This window comes from Mesoplodon mirus (assembly GCF_964341445.2).
Source record: "Mesoplodon mirus genome assembly, chromosome: 15".
Lineage (NCBI taxonomy): Eukaryota > Metazoa > Chordata > Mammalia > Artiodactyla > Ziphiidae > Mesoplodon > Mesoplodon mirus.
In genome coordinates this window covers 34,864,705-34,881,934 of record NC_138991.1, presented here as the reverse complement: position 1 = coordinate 34,881,934, position 17,230 = coordinate 34,864,705, and the positions used below count along the sequence as shown (strand labels likewise).

Sequence of the window (17,230 nt, the reverse complement as noted above, 5' to 3'; positions counted from 1 at the left end):
GGACAGGAGGATTGGGGGGTACTACTAAATGATATGGGATTTCTTTAGGTGGACGCAAATGTTCTAAAATCAACTGTGGTGATGGTTGCACAACTCTGAATATACTAAAAAGCCCTGAATTGTACGCTTGAAATGGGGGAGTTGAATGGCATGTGAAGTATTGCTTGATTTTAAAAAGCTCAGTTACAAAAAGGGGGGTGTAGGCTGCAGGGTGAGGTGGCCTGGGTTCAAATCCTCGCCCCACGACTTGGTACCTGGGGCAAGTCACTTAACCCCCTGGTGCCTGGATTTGATCACCTGCAACAAATGAAGATGACAAATCCTGGGGCTGGCATGGGGACTGAATGAGTCAATGCACATGACGGGCTCGCCATGGCGTCTGACCCACAGCAGCAGCTGCTCTTACTAGTTCAGTGAAGCAGCCCTTTGTTGGACAACGAAAACGGAAGCCCCAAGAGGTTAAGTGACTTGCCCAAGGTCACTGTCATAGACTGAAGAACGGCCCCCAAATATATGTCCAAGTCCCAATCGTGGAACCTCTGAGCATGACACTATTTGGAAAGAGAGTCTCTGTGGATGGGATTAAGTCAAGGATCTTGAGATGAAGAGACCATCCTGGATTACCCAGTGACCAGTGTCCGTATGAGAGACATGTAGAGGACAAGACAGACATAGGAGAGAAGGCCGTGAAGACAGGGACAGAGGTTGGATTGATGGAGTCAGGAGCCAGAGGGATGCCTGGGGCCACTAGAAGCTGGTAAAGGCAAAAATGGATTCTCCCCTGGAGTCGTCAGAGGGCGCACGACCCTGCAGACACGTTGATTTCAGATTCCAGCCTCCAGAACCGTGGAGGATAAGTTTCTGGCAATTTGTTAACGCAGCCTCGGGAAACTGGTCCGGTCACTCAGCCCATGGGAGCAAAGAGCCAGACTCTGGATTCTAATTATCACCTGAATCCCCTTCAAGTTGTATTTATGTGAATAAAAACCAGCTTCAACCCCAGATACCGTTAGAGTTCCGGAGGCGGGTTCTGTGATCCCCTTTTAAGATGGGGACACTGAGCCCGGTTATCACTTGCCCATCAACATGTCACACACCCGTCAATATGGGGGAGTGGGAGACTGGGACGTGTGAGCCCAGCTGTCTCCTTTGGGACACACTGGCTCATTAGATTTACCAGCCCCCGCCTGAGAAAATATTTAATTTGCCTTTTACAATGCACCAACTGCATGTTAATTAACTGGGAATTGAAAGTTATAGGTGGCATTAGAATTTATTAATAACATTGGAGATAAATCTCCCTGGAATTCAAGTAATTGCAAATCTCATGAAATTCTCTTTTTTTTATAATCCATAAAACAGGTCTGACAGAGAGGTGTTCCAGAAACCTCGAGGTAGTTGGGATTGCCAGTGGGGAGGGGCTTCTGTTCTGACCAGAACCGTCTTGGATGCCCACCTGGCCCCCTACCCACCACCTCAGTCACTGCCTCTGGGGTCTGGGAAGGAGTTCCTCTCCTTTGTGAACGTCCTGTGACTCACTGCAGTGATCAGAGCTGGGCACACGTGTGACCCTGCCCACAAGAAGATCACAGCCGAGTGGGTGACGTGGGGTGGGGGGTGGAGCTGTGAGGGTGCCTTGTTGATCCAGGGAGGTGAGGGCTGGGGGACCCCAGTAGCACCTGGACCACGTCTGGCTGGGGCCCAGGGCCAGAGTTCGGCAGTTCCTGCCCATCCAGCAGGAGAATAGCCCCCTGTGTGTCTTTGGGACATGCCAAGTGCAGGACGAGAAGAATGTGCCCCCAAGTGCCCTTCCCCCCAGCCTGGAGGGGGCCAACCTCGCCCAGTGCATTCTGGGAAAAGAGATACTCACAGGTGACCTCTGAACCCCTGGGGGTCAGGCGAGTGTCTGATTAATTTCCAGCCTCACCCTGATTCCCTCCTGGTCCCAGGAAACAGGTCACCATGTTCTTGAGTTCCAATCCCAAGGTGGTGCAGCAGGAAACGTGGGGTCCTATTGGAATTCCCAAGAGGAACCCCAGCCTGGGCTCACCAGGGCTTCTGGCCCACTTCTCAGTTTTTGACCATGACCATCCAGCTCCTCCATCCGGCTCCCCATCCCAAGGCAGCACATCAGCTGTGAATTTCTGCCTGAGGTCAGGATGTGCCCCGAGCAGCGGCAAAGCGTACCCCCTCAGCCCCGGCTCCTGCCATCAGCTTCTCATTGCCCATGTCGGGAGAGATGTTAAAAATATTTTATTATCCGTATGGCACAGGATCTCACCCATCAGAACAGGTACTCTTCCTAGCACTGGAGCGGGGTCCTAGATTCTGGGGAGGCTACGGGAGGGGTCGGGATGGTGGGGGGCATGTGAGGAGCTGGGGTCCGTCAGCACAGGGGTGTTTCAATATTTTAACTACAGGTTTCGCTGCCCCAGTGGGAGCTACTGAAGGTCAGCCCAGCCCGAGTCTCCTCCACGCTCACTGTGGCCACCACATCTGGGCACTTGCCAGAAGTCACCATCTGACTAAGGGGATCCTGAATTTCTGCTTTGGCTGGTGGCTGACTAAGGGGGGCTGGCGGGGGTCCCTGGCTATGAGTTCAGGAGCTGCATCCAGGTCCCACACCTGCCCTGCCCAGGAGACCCTGGGGACCAGACCAAGGAAAGGGGGGCCCGAGCCGGGGCCCTGCCTGAGCCTGTGCCTTCCCTGGGCTCAGCTAGGCAGGAGGGTGAGGAGAAGAGGGTCCTGCAGACTAGGGCTGCTCAGCGTTCTGGGGGAGGGGGGTCTGGAAGGGAAGGTATTAGTAAAGAGCTGTCGGCCCCTGTCCTGGTTTGATCTGGACACTGGGGCACAGGAGAGAAGTGTGTGCAGGAGGCATTGCCTAGAGGGAGGCTTGGTGTGCCCTGAGGGTGGCTGGAGGATGTAGAACAGAGCAGACTCGGGGAGGAGACAGGGAAGGGGGTGCGGGGTGAAGTGAGGGGAGGGGAGGCCAGGGGGTCGGCCTGAGCCAATTCTCCCTCCTTAACCCCCTGGGCGGACCCTGCAGGCGGGGCTGGGGTTAGGAGCTCAGAGATGCCCATCCCCTGCACTGGGCTGACCCTCATGAACCCCGTCCCCAGGAGCTGCAGGGAGAGGGACAGTTTCAGGCAGAGGAGGGTGCCTGGCCCTGGAAGCCCAGTCATGGATTCTAGGGGCGCTCTGAACAATGCTCCCCACCATCTGAATCCATCTTGAGACCTGCAGGCTGAGCAGGTTAGGGTTTCCACACATCAACACAAAGATGCTCATGGTCATGACAGAACCAAGGACCAGAGGGACACAGCCCAGCTGTCAGGCTGCAGGGGTCAGAGGAGGTGATGCGTCTGAGGCCTTTGCCCAAAGCAAAGAGTTGTGCTCCCGATGGGGCTGTAAGTGCCGGACGCCCCAGGCACCCCCTGCTCTCTCCCACATCCTGCAAGCACCAAGCGCTGGCCTTGCGGGGCACCAGCACCCACAGGCCGCACAGAGACGAGACCAGGTGGTGCCTCTCTTGTGTAGCCGGCAGCCAGGAAGATGGAGGCCCGGATGATGGCTCCAGGTTGCAGAGCCCAGGCTGGGGGCCAGAAACAAGGGAGCCACTGCAGATTCATGATTAAGGGGGAATGCTGCCAGGCTTGCATTTCGGAAAGATCGATCTACCATCCAGACGGAGGGGAGAGGCCAGACTTGGGGGTCCCTGGCTATGAGTTCAGGAGCTGCATCCAGCACGAGCCCCCGTTGGACGTTGGTTCCCTCCTGAACCCCTTCTGCTCCCAGTGGCTCTGAGATGGGCCTGGGAGCACCTGGACATCCAGTCCTAGGGGGAGGGTCACTCCAGACTCTGCCAGCCCCCAACCCAGGCCTGACCCGTAAAGTGCAGGGTCCAGAGCCAGGGTACAAAGGGAGGCATCGTACGTTTAAATATTTAAAACTTATACATTCAGCTAACCAACTGTTCAATAAAAGATGCTCTACGCTCCTACTTTGACAAATATCCTTTAGAAGGACCAGGAAGGCCAGGTTGATTTCAGGTTGTGACCTTGCAGAGTTCTGCACTGGACCGTGATGGCCCGGGCAGAGTCAGGCCCTTGCCCCTTGAACCATCCCACGCGGCCCACTTGACTGTTTGCACTGAGGGTCTTTCTGTGTGCATGTGGACACGCACCCTGCCCGCCTGTGCTCAGTCTACACCTCCCCACCTCCAAACAGCAGCCCTGGATCTAAGGATGCTGATGTTTGTGGGGTCTGTCCTTCAGACATTCAGGGAAAGAGGCCCATGCAGACCATGGGCTGGGGGCCACTGGGGCAGCAGATTTGGGGTCCTGGGTAAGGCAGGACAATCTCTCTTAGGGCCCCCCATCTGCTTCTGGCTCAGTGAGAACGAGATGCCTCGTGTCCTGCTTCACTAAGCGGTGGGGAGCTTAGCTTGTCAGATGGCATCGGTCCTCACATAGCCCCAGGAGGTGCACTGCTCCATGAATGAGGCTGCACCCCACAAAGAGGGGGTGCTCTGGGCAGGGAGGGCTCCAGTGAGCTGGAGAAAGAAAAGGGGGCTCAACCCTCGGGGGGAGCACTCACACCTCTGCCCATCCCACCCTCTCCCTCCTGCATCCCTGCCCAAGGGGTTAACCAATGAGCTGCCCCCTTCCCTCCAAGCCTTTGCCAATGCTGTTCCCCCTGCTCTTTCCAGCTTAGCAGATTCCCGCTGATGCCTGAAGACCCCTTTCTCCTCCGAGGCTCTTCCTCAGACCCCAGCAGATCAGCTGCCCCCTCCATTGTTTCAATGTGGCCACATGGCATGTCATATTGGCCAGGATTCACCACTGTCACTAGAAGTGGACCTTCCGGGGATGGCCTCCTGCAGCATCGGTGGGTCACTGCGGCCGGGCTCGGCAGCAGCTCTCAGCAGCTGTCACTAGGTGTTCTTGTTGGGTAATGGGGTGGGTGTCCCCATCTGGGGGGAAGGCATTCCTTTATTAACAAACTAATGTTTCATCTGGGCCAGGCCCTCAGCGGGGGCGTGGGGAAGGGAGGTGGGCTGGGAAGATGGAAGTCAGCCAGACCCAGCCCTGCTGTGAGGGAGTGTGTGGAGTGCCAGCTCGGGACGAGGATATTCTAGGGAGACAATGTGGGGCCGGGGGCAGGGGGCACCAAGCCCGAAGCTTCCGGCTGGGAACACAGGGTCTTGCAACGGGAAGGGGGCTGCCATCAGAGCAGAGCTCCCCTGGGTCCCCTCATGTGTGGTGGGGTGGCCCCAGCAAGGGTGAGCTCTGGCTGGACACAGCCTGCAGGAAGCCCTGGGTGGCATTCAGCCAGTCCCCCACCTCGGCTGAGGGCTCAGGGGAAGGTCCGAGATGCTGGGCCCCCAAGTGGACGAAAATGTCCAGGACCCCAGGCCCGGGGCAGGAGCATGGTTGGTAGGGGTCCCTCTGCCCAGAGCCCCGAGCCCTCCCCACTTCACTTTCCATCTAGCAAAGCTAGGCCCAGGCCCAGCCCAGATGCAGCGCTGCTGGGTAGAGGGTGGGGAGCCTCTGAGGGGCTCCCCTCGCTCTCCCAGCCCCCCATGGGGCTCCGGGGGGGCAGAGCCAGGCCTCCCTGCCTCAGGGCCTTGTGGTCACCTTGGCTCCCGGGGGCTCCCGTCGGACACTCCTGGGGCTGGGCCTGGCCGAAGCTGACCCGGCACAGCCAGCCTCCCCAGCAGCCGCCGCCACAGGACACCAGAGCACAGTGGGGAGAGCACCTTTATTGTCAGAGAGTTACAGGCTTCCCGCTGCCTCTGACCGCCCCTCCGTGAAGACAGACCTGCAGGAAGCCACGTCTTGGCTCCCACACGGCCAGCCCTGCCTCAAGGGGGGCAGTCGAGGCCTCAAGGGCAGGGAGAGGTTACCAGGGCCCAGAGGGACCAGGCCACAGCCTCCCAGGTGCACCAAGGGCGGTGGGGACGAGTCGCTCCTGCCACAAGGAGAGACGCACCTGGGGCGGTGCCAGCACCTGTGAATGTCTGAGTCTGCGGCCCTCGCTGAGACAGCGAGAGAGGAGCACCAGGGCCAGTCCAGGGCACAGGGCACCCGACACCGGAGAGGCCTCGAGCACTGTGGCCTTGAGAGCTGCTCTGGGGCACCGGGGACTTGGGTGTCTGCTGAGGAGCCTGGCTGGAACCGCAGCGCCGAGGGCGGGAGCATCTCTCTCCAGCAGGGCCTGGGAATCAGGCAGCAATCCCTCCTCCTCCTTGGGACATAGGACTTGCCGTGTAACGCAGAAGTGGCCAACCCTGCAGCTTCCCAGAGAGCCTGGGAGAGGGCAGGGCTGCAGGGACGGCCCCTGGAGGGTGCACATTTGCATTAAGTCCTCCCTCCTACCAGCTCAACGGTGGGAGGCCCTGGCAGGGTGGGTGGGGTCAGAGAGATTGGGATGCAGCGGTGGGCAATGCCAATTCAGTTTGAGGGTCCTTGCACCCCAACGCTCCTCTCTCACGGTCTCCAAGTCCACGTGACTGTTTTGGGTTTATTCAAGGTCTCCCTGGCCTCCGAGAGCAGCTATAGGCCAAGCTGCTCCCCAACCCGTGGAGCAGACCCCGAGCCCAGGGAGGGTAGTCGAGGAAGGAAGCCCAGGGCCCCCGCCGTCTCATGCTGGGCAGGGCCCTGCCCTCCTTCCCAGCTGGAGCCTCAGGAGCTACCTGGCCTGACACCCGTCCTGAGTTTCCCTGTGAAGAGGGGAAGCAGGCAGGGTAGAGAGAACATGGGTTCAAACCCTGCCCCAGCCATCATAGTCCGGGGGCCTTGGGCAGGTGAGTTATCCTCTCCAAGCCTCTGTCCCCCGTGTAAAGTCGGGGTAACAAGCCTACCTCCTAAGGGTTAAATGAGACAATGCAGGGAAGCTCCTCGGACAGGCCCAAATGATGCAGGGACCCAGTAAATGATGAGTATTATGACTATTCTCACAGCCCACCCGGCCCACCAGACCCCGTCTCCAGCAGGGAGTGCGGGTGAGGAGGGAAGGGACCAGGGCAGGGCTCTGGCCTCTGGCCCCTGCCCCTGGAGCTGCCATCTGTCCCCAAGGCCCCCAGCCCCCAGGAGCCAGTGTCCCTGATGATCATCCAGGCCTGCAGCCCGGTCCCACTCGGGGTGTCCTCAGGTGCCAGCACAGGCCCCGGGGCTGGGTCTCTGGCGGAGTCGGGGCTTGTCCTGGAGCGCTGGCTTCTTACTTCCCGCCGCTGGGCCGGCCAGCGCTCCTCTGCCCAGGGTCGGGGCCAAGCAGGGCAGCCAGGGAGCCATCGGGTGGGGGGCCACCACGCTTCATCTTGAGGTTGGCTCTCAGAGCGGCATCCTGGCCGGATCCCCCATCAGGGGAGGCTAGGGGATCTGGAAGGAGAGCAGGAGGGTGGGCTTGCGCAGGGCCTTGGGAGCAAGCAAAGCACCTTCACTTCCAGCCCCGCCAGCAACAGAAGCTCTGTGCCCAGCAAGGACACGACAAAGCAGCAGCTGGCTTCTACTCCTCACGCATCCATTCACTCACTCATTCATCCATTCATTCATCCACTCATTCACTCATTCATTCATCTACTCATCCACGTGCTCATTTCATTCATTCTCCCATTTGCTCATCTATTCATTCACCAATTCACTCATTCATCCACTCATTCATCCATTCTTCAATAAATGCTAACCAGGGCCAGGCTCCAGGCCCTGCAGAAGTGCTAGGGAGAGACATGGAAACCCCACCCCATCAGGGAACAGAAGGCCCAGCAGAGCATATGGTGGGGAGATAGGAAGGCGGCTTCAGGGAGGAAGAGATCCTGGAGCGGGTCCTGAAGCGGGAGCTGGTGCTGAAGCGGGAGCTGGTGCCCAGGAGGCCGAGGGAGCAGCCTGAGCAAAGGTGCGGAGGTGGGAAAGGGCCTGGGGTAACCAGATGATGGCTGTGTGTCACCGGACACCAGGCTATGCTGGAGAGGGACTTGGGACCTAGATGTCGGTCACGGGCAGCAGGGAGCCACGGAGGGTCCTTGAGCAGGGGTGGGACAGGGCCAGACTGGCAGCCAAGTGAGGGGCCACTGGGGCAGGGAGAGCAGGCACCAGAGGCAGCACCACGAGGGCAGCAGGGAGGCGGAACAGAGGGAGATGCGGACTCGGCGGCCGCCTGTGGGTCTCCTGTCCGCAGGTCCTGGTCACCACGCACCGTGGATCCCAATCATGTGCTCCAGGATGAGGACTCTCTCAGCCAGGATCTTCAGCGCCTCCCGCAGCTGCTGTACCCCCTCGCCCTGGGGGTGGGGGCGGAGGAAGCAGCCAAGGTCAGGGCTGTCCTGCTTCAGTGTACTGTCCCAGTCCTCCCCACGCCCGCCACTTCCCCCCCCGTCACCAACATCAGTACAGCAGCCATCATAGGGTGGACATCCTGGCGCCAGGGCTGGGGTTCCAATTACTAATCACAGACGCGGAACTTGACGCACAGAGAGGGTTACCAGAGCCCTGTGGCCACACAGCCTGGCAATGGCCGACCGGGGCTTCACACCCAGACCTGTCTGCCTCCAGCCTGGGCTCGTCCTGCTCCCGTGGCTGCCTGCCGCTTCCTCTGTGTGCCCTTCTTTCCAGAAAATACTCAGCTGTGGGCAGAGCACCTAGTACGGGCCCACGGGTCGGGGGTGCTTTGCCTGTCTCCTTCCTGGCACTGCCCACCCGAGAGATTTCCAGGGTGGTCACCCGGGCGAGAAAAAGAGCGGGCAGGGCCACGGCTTCTGGAATGCCGGCAGGAGGACGCGATGAGGGCACGTCTGCATTTCTGGGACCCACAGCCCACACACGGGCGAAGGACCTCGTGTGTCGAGACACGTGAATGAGCTGATTAATTGAGAAGACAGGTGACAAGGCCACTTTGAAATAAAAAGTGATGGTGGAGAGACAAGGCCCCGCCCTGGAGTCAGCAGCAAACAGGCATCTTTGGCTGGTAGAACATGACAGCTCTGTCATGACATTCAGATTAATTTAGCTTAAAACAAAAGAAAACCAAAAGCATGCTACTGAGTTACAAGAGAGAGGTCTTCCCACCATAGGCCGTGAGAAGCCGGGCTGTGGGTGGCGTCTGGGATGGGGGTGTCCCAGCGAGGAGCAGGCGGTCCAGGGCCCCTCTGTCAGGACCCGGCTAAGCCTCAGTCCCTGGGCCACAGGATGCATGCCGATGAGATGGGGCGGGGGAAGTCGTGGGTATCCTCTCCGTCTCCCATCCCAAGTGACCCCCGCATCCACATCTTCCTCCCACTGCCTCCTGTGCCCACCACGGCTGCCCTGATTCCAGCCTCTTCCCCCTTCTCCAGTCCCGCAAGGGCCTCTGGAATGTCCCCTGGCCCCAGCTTCGCCCCTCCAGCCCAGCCCGCCTCCCGCAGCTGTCCGCCTCCAACCTCTGCAGATACCCCGACCCCCGGCTTAGAACCTCCCTCAGCTCACTCAGTTAAGGGGCACTGTGTACCCACTGAGCTGGCCAGCCCGCTGAGCCCTGACACTCCCACGGGACTCATTCTCAGCTTGCAAGACCTCTCCTGCTGGCTCTACTGCCTCTGCCCCCTTTATCCATCACCCTGGTCCCCAGCCTCCTCTCCTGGTCCCAGAAGGCATGGCTCCCCACAGCCATGCTCGCACTCCATCTGTGCCCCCTCCCCGTCCCATCGTGCCCTGGCCCCTGTGCTCCCAACCTCACTCTGTCATCATCCTCTCCCACATCCACGTGCCCATGTATCCTTCAGTCCACCACAGCGACCTTGGGCACACCCGTGTGCCAGGTGCTCTCATGGGAGGGTCCAGTCCCCGGAGAGGGACCCCACGGCTTGAAGCCTCCTTAAAAGACAGGTCTTTTCTGCAGGTCCGTGATTCCTCCGGCCCTCTCCGGCGGGGTCTCCCCCCGACTCAGGCCCCAGGCCGGTTACCCCACCTGTGCTACCCCTGCAGCCAACTCCAACCTGTGCTGCAGTTGCTGTTCACCCAGCTGTCTCCCCCGCTGGGCTGGGACCCCATTCACCCCATGACTGATGCCCGGCTCAGGGCTGATGGTGTCAGTCCAGCTCTGTTGGGTACCCGCTGTCCTGCTGAGACACAGCCAAGGGGCAGGAGGGAAGCACGGGCCCAGGGGCACAGTTACCTCGGCGGTAGCTTTCTCCTCCTCTTCCCCCTTCCCACCAGGCTCGCCCTGGGAAGAAAGTCATGCAGTCAATGATGGGTGCGGGGTGGGGCGCTTCTCCACCCTCTCCAGCTTCTCTCCCTGGGCACCCCTGCACAGCCTGGCACAGGGTTGATTTTAGGGGCTTAATTCTGTTTCTAGGGAGGGAAGAGTCAGGTTTGGAACCCCAAGAGCTCAGGTGTTGGCCCTTCCAGGGATCAAGTCCCCTCCATCTCAGGTCTCTGCTTCCCTGACTCTAAAATGGGGCCAGTAACATCAGCCTCACAATAACACCTAGGTGGCCACTTACTCCTGTGTGACCTTGAACAAGTTACTTTACCTCTCTGTGCCTCGATTTTCCCATCTCCAGAATGGAGGTAATAATAGCCTCATAGAGCTATTAGAAGGGTTAAATAAATCAATCTCAATAATAAGCTTGGAGAAGGCATGGCTTTGGAGGCTAACACTCCTGCGTTTAAATCTTGGCTCTACCGTTGCCTAGCTGTGTGACCTTGGGCAAGTTGCTTAACCTCTCTGAGCCGTAGCTGCCAGTTCTGGCAAATAGGGAAATTAAAACACTGTCTCACGGGGTTACTGTGAAGCTTAAACACGCTAGGGATGAAGAGGGTTTCCACATAGAAGATGCTCACCAAAGATCCACCCCTTTCCCCCCAGCCCCATGCCCCTGACATAAGACTTGGGCATGAAGGAGGTACCCACCTCCTTGACCCTGGAGATAGGGGCTGAGACTCATGAATTCTTATTTCCAAGAGGGGAATTAGAGGTCAGCTATCTATGTCTCTATTCCTAGAAGGTTCAGAGAAGGCAAGGGACTCTGCAGGTCACACAGCACATTAACCCAGGGGCCTGGGCTCCCTGGAGGGGACCTCAGGACTCTCATCCAAGCCTCGCAACAGGAGGCTATCTCAGTCCTTACTTCATACGCTCAGTGAGGGGGCTCCCACCTCCCAAAGTCACCCTTTCTCAACTTGGGCAGCTGGCATTGCACCCAGGTTGCCCGTTTCTCTCCCCCCGCCCCATCCTGGCTGGGCTGGATCCGGCCATGCCTGGGGAGGCTGGGGGGCTGAACTCAGCCAGGCCGCCTGGGGCAGATGCCCGTCCACCTGGTACCCTGGGCCTGCACCAGAGCCCATCGTCCTGGGGGTGGCCCATCCACACGGTCACACACTTACAGGCGGCCCTGTCACGCCCCGCTCTCCAGCCAGGCCCTGCAGAAAACCAAACAAAGCAGATTAGGCTTTGCCTGCCCTTGACAACCTCTCAGTCCTCCGCTCGCCCTCCCCCTGCACTGGGCTCTGGAAATCTGAAAAATGGATGCAGGGAGGAGGATGGCGTAGAGGAAACACGAAGGCCACAGCTGGGGGCCTCCCCGGTCCTGGCGTCCCCGCTCCTGGCCTGTGTATGACCCTGGGCCTCAGCTGAGCCCTCCATCTCCTCAGCTGTGAAATGGGGCAATGCCAAGTATGGTTATCACTCGGAGAAGGGGACCGGATGGCAAAGCACACATCCCCCCAGCACGCGAGAGAGGGGCCCTCAGAGAACGAGTGACAGCAACGGTGATTGTGAGGGTGCCTGCGTGGACTCCCCATCAGCGCTGATGCCCAGCTGGAAGGCTCCCCAGGGCCCCAGACCTGTGCATCCAGCCATCCTCCAGCACCCTCCCCCGGCCAGCCAGGAGGTGCCCCCGTCGACTTCTCCAAAGTGGAACTCCCGGTTCCCCCCCAGACCCGCCCCCACCCTGCAGTCTCTCCTCTCGGAACGGAAACGGCTCCACGGTCCCGTGGCTGCTCCCACACACACCTTGGAGTTAACCTCCCCTTTCCCTCCCTCGCCAAATTTATTCCATCAGCCAGACCTGTCAGGTTCACTTTCTAAGTATGTCTGTTCACTTTGCCATTTCCTCTGTGCTGCTGTGGCCTCCTCCCTGGTCTCCCTGCTCCACTGCCGCCTCCCCCGCCTTCCATCCCTCCCGCGATAGACAGAGGGGCCTTGGAAAGCTGTAAATCAGGTCACGGACTCTCCCTCCCTGAACCTCGATGAGTCCCCTTTCCATTGTGACCCAAATCCACACATCAGCCCTGCAGGTAAGGCCCTGCCCACTTCCCCACCTCATCTCACCCCACACTCTCCTCCGCTCAGTATGCACCAGGCGTTTCCCTGCTTCAGGACCTCCATACCTGCCCTTCCCTCGACCTGGAACGCTCTTGGCATCTCTGTAGGACTTCCGGTTCCTCGGGTCTCAGTCAGAATGTCACCTCCTCCTATCTGTCACCCGCTCCTGTCACCATAGGTCCTTTCCCAGTTATTCTCTATCACGTCTGCCTCCTACACTAGACTATCAGCTACCGGAGGACAGCGATCCCCACGTCCTTGTTCATTTTTTTTTTTTTTTTGTGGTACGCGGACCTCTCACTGTTGTGGCCTCTCGCGTTGCGGAGCACAGGCTCCGGACGCGCAGGCTCAGCGGCCATGGCTCACGGGCCCAGCCGCTCCGTGGCATGTGGGATCTTCCCGGACCGGGGCACGAACCCGTGTCCCCTGCCTCGGCAGGCAGACTCTCAACCACTGCGCCACCAGGGAAGCCCGCCACGTCCTTGTTCTTGTGCCCAGTACAGTGTCTGAAGCAAGTGAGGCCCCAGGACATACATAGTTAATGAATAGCATTCATTAAGGGTCTCCGAAGAGCCTGGCATTCTCCACCTGTTTTCCCCATTATTTCTCACAACGAACCTACCCAGAAGGGACTTTTATCCTCATTTCAAAGATGGGGAAACTGAGGCCCAGGGGCTCAAGGACTTGTTCAGGGTCACCCAGCTGGAAATTGGCAGAACCAGGCTTCAAACCCAGGGCTGTCCATCCCACTTGAGAAAGTCGGGACCACATGGTCCCCTGTTATTGTCCCTTCTCACTCTTCTTTGACCCCTGCCTAGGAGACATCCCGCCCCACAGACCGCCAATTCTCAGAGGCCTCGAGTCCTTGGCAAGGATGGAGATGGAGACTGGGTCATCAGACTGGCCCCACCATCCACAGTGAAGCCACAGTCCAGCCCATTTGGTGGCCATTCTGACATTGTCAATACTGGGACAATGGAGCCTTGGAACCCAGCTCCATCCCTGCAGTGTAGGGGCCTCGGTGGGTCCTGGCGGTGGGTCCTGGCAGTGGGTCCTGGAAGGGGGCTCTTCGACACCTGTTCAGTGGGGCCCTGGGGAGCCAGGGACGGGCCAGGCACTGTCTGGTGCCCCTGGCATCCCAGCCCTGGCTACAGACCCTCAGGTTTCTTTTCTTATTTTTTTTTTTTTTGCGGTCCGTGGGCCTCTCACTGTTGTGGCCTCTCCCGTTGCAGAGCACAGGCTCCGGACGTGCAGGCTCAGCGGCCATGGCTCACGGGCCCAGCCGCTCCTCGGCATGTGGGATCTTCCCGGACCGGGGCATGAACCCGTGTCCCCTGCATCGGCAGGCAGACGCTCAACCACTGTGCCACCAGGGAAACCCGACCCTCAGGTTTAAGGAAGGACCACCGCAAGGACGAAAGGGGCCAAGATGCCACCAGCCTGAAGACTCCCCATGCCGATGCCCGGTCACACCATCTCGAGCGGGGCTGGACGAACAGCTCTGACTTGGTCCCCTTGAACCTGTTGGAATCTTGCAGACCCTGGGTCCCCACAAGGCTGCTGTGGGCACGGTCTGCACAGCCACCCAAGGCAGCCCTGCCCGCAAGGGCCTGGGAGACCCTAAAAATCAACCGGCCGGCAGGATCAACCACCCCAAAGCACCCACTGCATTCTTGGCACTCTGCTGCCCTGCTGTGTGACTCTGGCAGGTGACAGAGTCTCTCTGAGCCTCCACTGCCCCATCGCTGCTGGGATAGAATGATGGGATCCCTTCACATCGCTGACCTGCCCTGTCACTGTGCGCTTGGGCCTCTGGAGGAGCCCCACTGCCCCCAGCCCTTTCCGTGAGAGTATCTGTTGGCCTTTCACGTGCCCCCCTCCCCCTCTTCCTGCCCTTTTGTCAGGGCTGAGCAGGCCCAGCCTGAAGGGAGGAGGGAGCCCCCAGCACTGGAGAACCAGGAGAGACCGCGTTGCTGGCACAGAGCTCCTGGCGTGTGGAGCTCGGCCAGACGACCCCTGCCAACCTCCTACAGTTCCCGGGGCCTCTCCGACCCTCACCGTAGTCCTGTCACTGTCACTGCCATTCTCTCCCACCCGCCCCCACCCCTTCTCTCTGGGGCCTGGGCCTGTGGCTGGGAGCCTGAGGGGCCAGGAAGGCGCTCTGGGGGGCCCAGACCCCTGGCTAACCTGGCCACCCCACCTGACTCAGGGGCAGATCAGGACTGAGGGCCTCCTGTCCCCCCTGCAGCCACCCCCACCCCCAGGCCCCGCCTGCCGGCCTGGTCTGTACCACATCCACCCTGGCTCTGCCCTACGCCGTGCACCCCACTGGCCCTTCTCCTCCACGCCGCATCCTCCTGGTGTGAAAACACGTGGGGGACAACAGAGAGAGATCAGGAGCCGTGGGGCACTGGTTCTTTGACGTCTAGAACATGTGCTCTAGAGGGCTGGCCTGTGGCCCCGGGCTCCGGCTGTGTCCTCGGCTGGCGTGGCTGGTGCCCTCCCTGTGTCTGGGGAATATTTGTCAAATGACTAAAGGGATGAATGAATGTGTGGGACTCCTGAGGTCCCAGCACCCACAGGGCCAAGGCCCGGATCCACCTCCCTTGCAGTGGGAAGGGGGGCACCTCTCAGCCACTCCACCCCACCCAGGCCTGAGTTCCAGGGACCTCGGAGCCCTCGGACTGGATGAGACCCAGGGGAGGGGCTGCAGGAAGCTCCATGCAGACATCCCCAGCCGCCACCCTTGCTGCCTCCACGTCCAGGACCCACCCCCCCTCCATGTGACCTCCCCCCAAGGCCCCTGGGCCCCTGCAGCACAAGGCACATCCCCCTGGCAATTTATTTCTCTTTCACTCCCTGTGACAATCCACCAGGGAGGCCCTGTACACCCCGTCTTAGCAGCTGAGGAAGCCGGAGCCCTGGCTCTGCCCACGGCCACACAGCTGGGAGGCAGTGCCAGCTGGGGTTCCGGGCCGCACAGTCAGGCGTCAGAGTGCCCCCCGCACAGGCAGTTCTCCCTGAGGAGGGGCCACGGGCCAGGGTGGACGTTCTGTGGTCCTGGCCCAGCTCCACCACACACTTTGGACGACCTAGGGTGGCACCTGGGTCTCAGCTCATTTATGAACCGGGAGCCATGTTAGCACCTCCCTGGCGTAGGCAGAGTGGGCAGCAGAGGGTCGCTGCTGCTAACAAAACCAGGACCCCACGCCTGCCTTCCCCTGGGGCCCGCCTGGACCCAGGTGGGGACCGGCCAGGTGGGCTGGCTCCTTCCTGAGCAACTGTGCTGGTAAGAAGCCTGGCTCCTCCTTTCCTGGCGAGACAATGCCCCCTCCCTTGCCAGAAATGGAAAAGACCTTACCTGGGATCCTGGTGCACCTGGGGGTCCAGGGGGACCGTGTGGTCCAGGGGGCCCTGCCGGCAGAGTCACAGATGGTCACCTGGGGCCAGAGAAGCCCGCTGCCCCCATCAGCTCCAGAGAGGACCTTCCCACCCTCCCACCCCAGCCCCTGCCCTGGGTCTGTCTCCATGGGCAGCAAAGGAAGGTGCGGTGAACGAATGGTGGGGGAGGGAGTATCCGCCCCCTTGGCCTCCCCTGTCCACCGCCAGAGCGGAGAGCCCACCTCCACCCACTCTCCCTGCAGCCCTGACACCACAACCAGAGCCTCATCCACGGGGCCGCCCCGCAGCCCCTCCCCAGCCGGCTAGTCCCCCGGCAAATCTCGAGTCTCTCCCTCCTCGGGACCTCAGACCTGATCCCTCTGAGGCCATCCTTCTTGCCTGGGTTACTACAACTGCTGCCTGACCATCTGCCCTCCACGCAGCCCCCCAGAGTGACCTTTCAAATAGGTCCCTGTCAGCCCAGCCTCCTCCACCTTCATCAGTCAGATACCCCCTTCTGGAAAGTTCCTCTGCATCCGTGCCCTTGCCGATGCTGTTGCTTCCTCCTGGAGCTTCTCCAACCCCTCCACACCCCAGCAAACTCTTTGCTACTAGTCTCAGGCTAAGCATCACCTCCTCCAGGAAGTCTTCCAGGAACCTACCCCACCTCTTTTCTAGGCAAAGCCCTGACACAGACGAGCCGCCACCTCTGGCCACTGTCGGTTCGCATGCCTGCCCCCCACCACAGGCCAGGGAGTGCCCAGAGGGTCAGGCCAGGCCTGACGGGTGCAGCGCAGGGAGTGGTGTTCCTGACTGAACTTCCCGAATGCTTGGAAGAGTGAAGCCTCCGTCCCCAGCGGCCAGCACAGGTCTGTGCCTCTTGGGCTGCTAGGCTGTACCAATGTGCCCCCGGCATGCTTAGGGAGGACCCGCAGGAAAGTGTACCCCTGGTGGGGTGACGATCTGGACTCAGTCTAGCTAAAAGACAAACACCCTCCTAGCTCACTCCCAAATACGACCTTTTTTTTTTTTCCAAATACGACCTTTTAAATGGGGCCACCCTGGCCCAGCTGCTCGCCCAGCCCTGCTTTCTCAGACCCTATGGGATTCACTGATGGTATGTGGGTACTGCTCGCCTTCTCCACTAGAACGTAAGTACCAGTACCACGAGGACGGGAATCTTTGTTTTGTTTATTTAAGTATCCCAGGAACTTAGAACACTGCCCAGCTGAACAGTGCTCGGTGAATATTTCCTGAATTATGAGAGAGTAAATGAATGACAGAGAATGAGTGCCTGGGTCTGGAGCCCTAATCAAGAGGCGCCCCACCCGCCGGCCCCCAGGGCCTCTGTTGCTCCTTCATGCACAGGTAGAACCTGTCAGAGGAGACGCCCATACACCTGGGTGCCAGCCCCGCCCCCCACTCCCCTCCTCCCCCAGCGAGGGCCCCATCCCGTCCCCTCCCCACACTCCCCTCCTCCCCCAGCGAGGGTCCCATCCCGTTCCCTCCCCACACTCCCCTCCTCCCCCAGCGAGGGCCCCATCCCGTCCCT

The 17,230-nt window shown here is 60.0% G+C and overlaps 1 protein-coding gene across 1 annotated transcript in view; it reads right to left on the bottom strand.

Moving 5' to 3' along the window:
• Positions 1-5,781: 5,781 nt before the first annotated feature.
• COL26A1 (collagen type XXVI alpha 1 chain) overlaps positions 5,782-17,230 on the bottom strand; it is a gene marked incomplete at its 5' end in the record, with an annotated part of 176,611 nt that continues 165,162 nt past the window's right edge. The window contains 5 exons of the mRNA XM_082645850.1: positions 5,782-7,379; positions 8,194-8,278; positions 10,147-10,194; positions 11,358-11,393; positions 15,659-15,711. Coding sequence (XP_082501976.1) covers positions 7,219-7,379; positions 8,194-8,278; positions 10,147-10,194; positions 11,358-11,393; positions 15,659-15,711 — 383 coding nt within the window. The 3' untranslated portion in view covers positions 5,782-7,218. The remainder of the gene's footprint in view (positions 7,380-8,193; positions 8,279-10,146; positions 10,195-11,357; positions 11,394-15,658; positions 15,712-17,230) is intronic.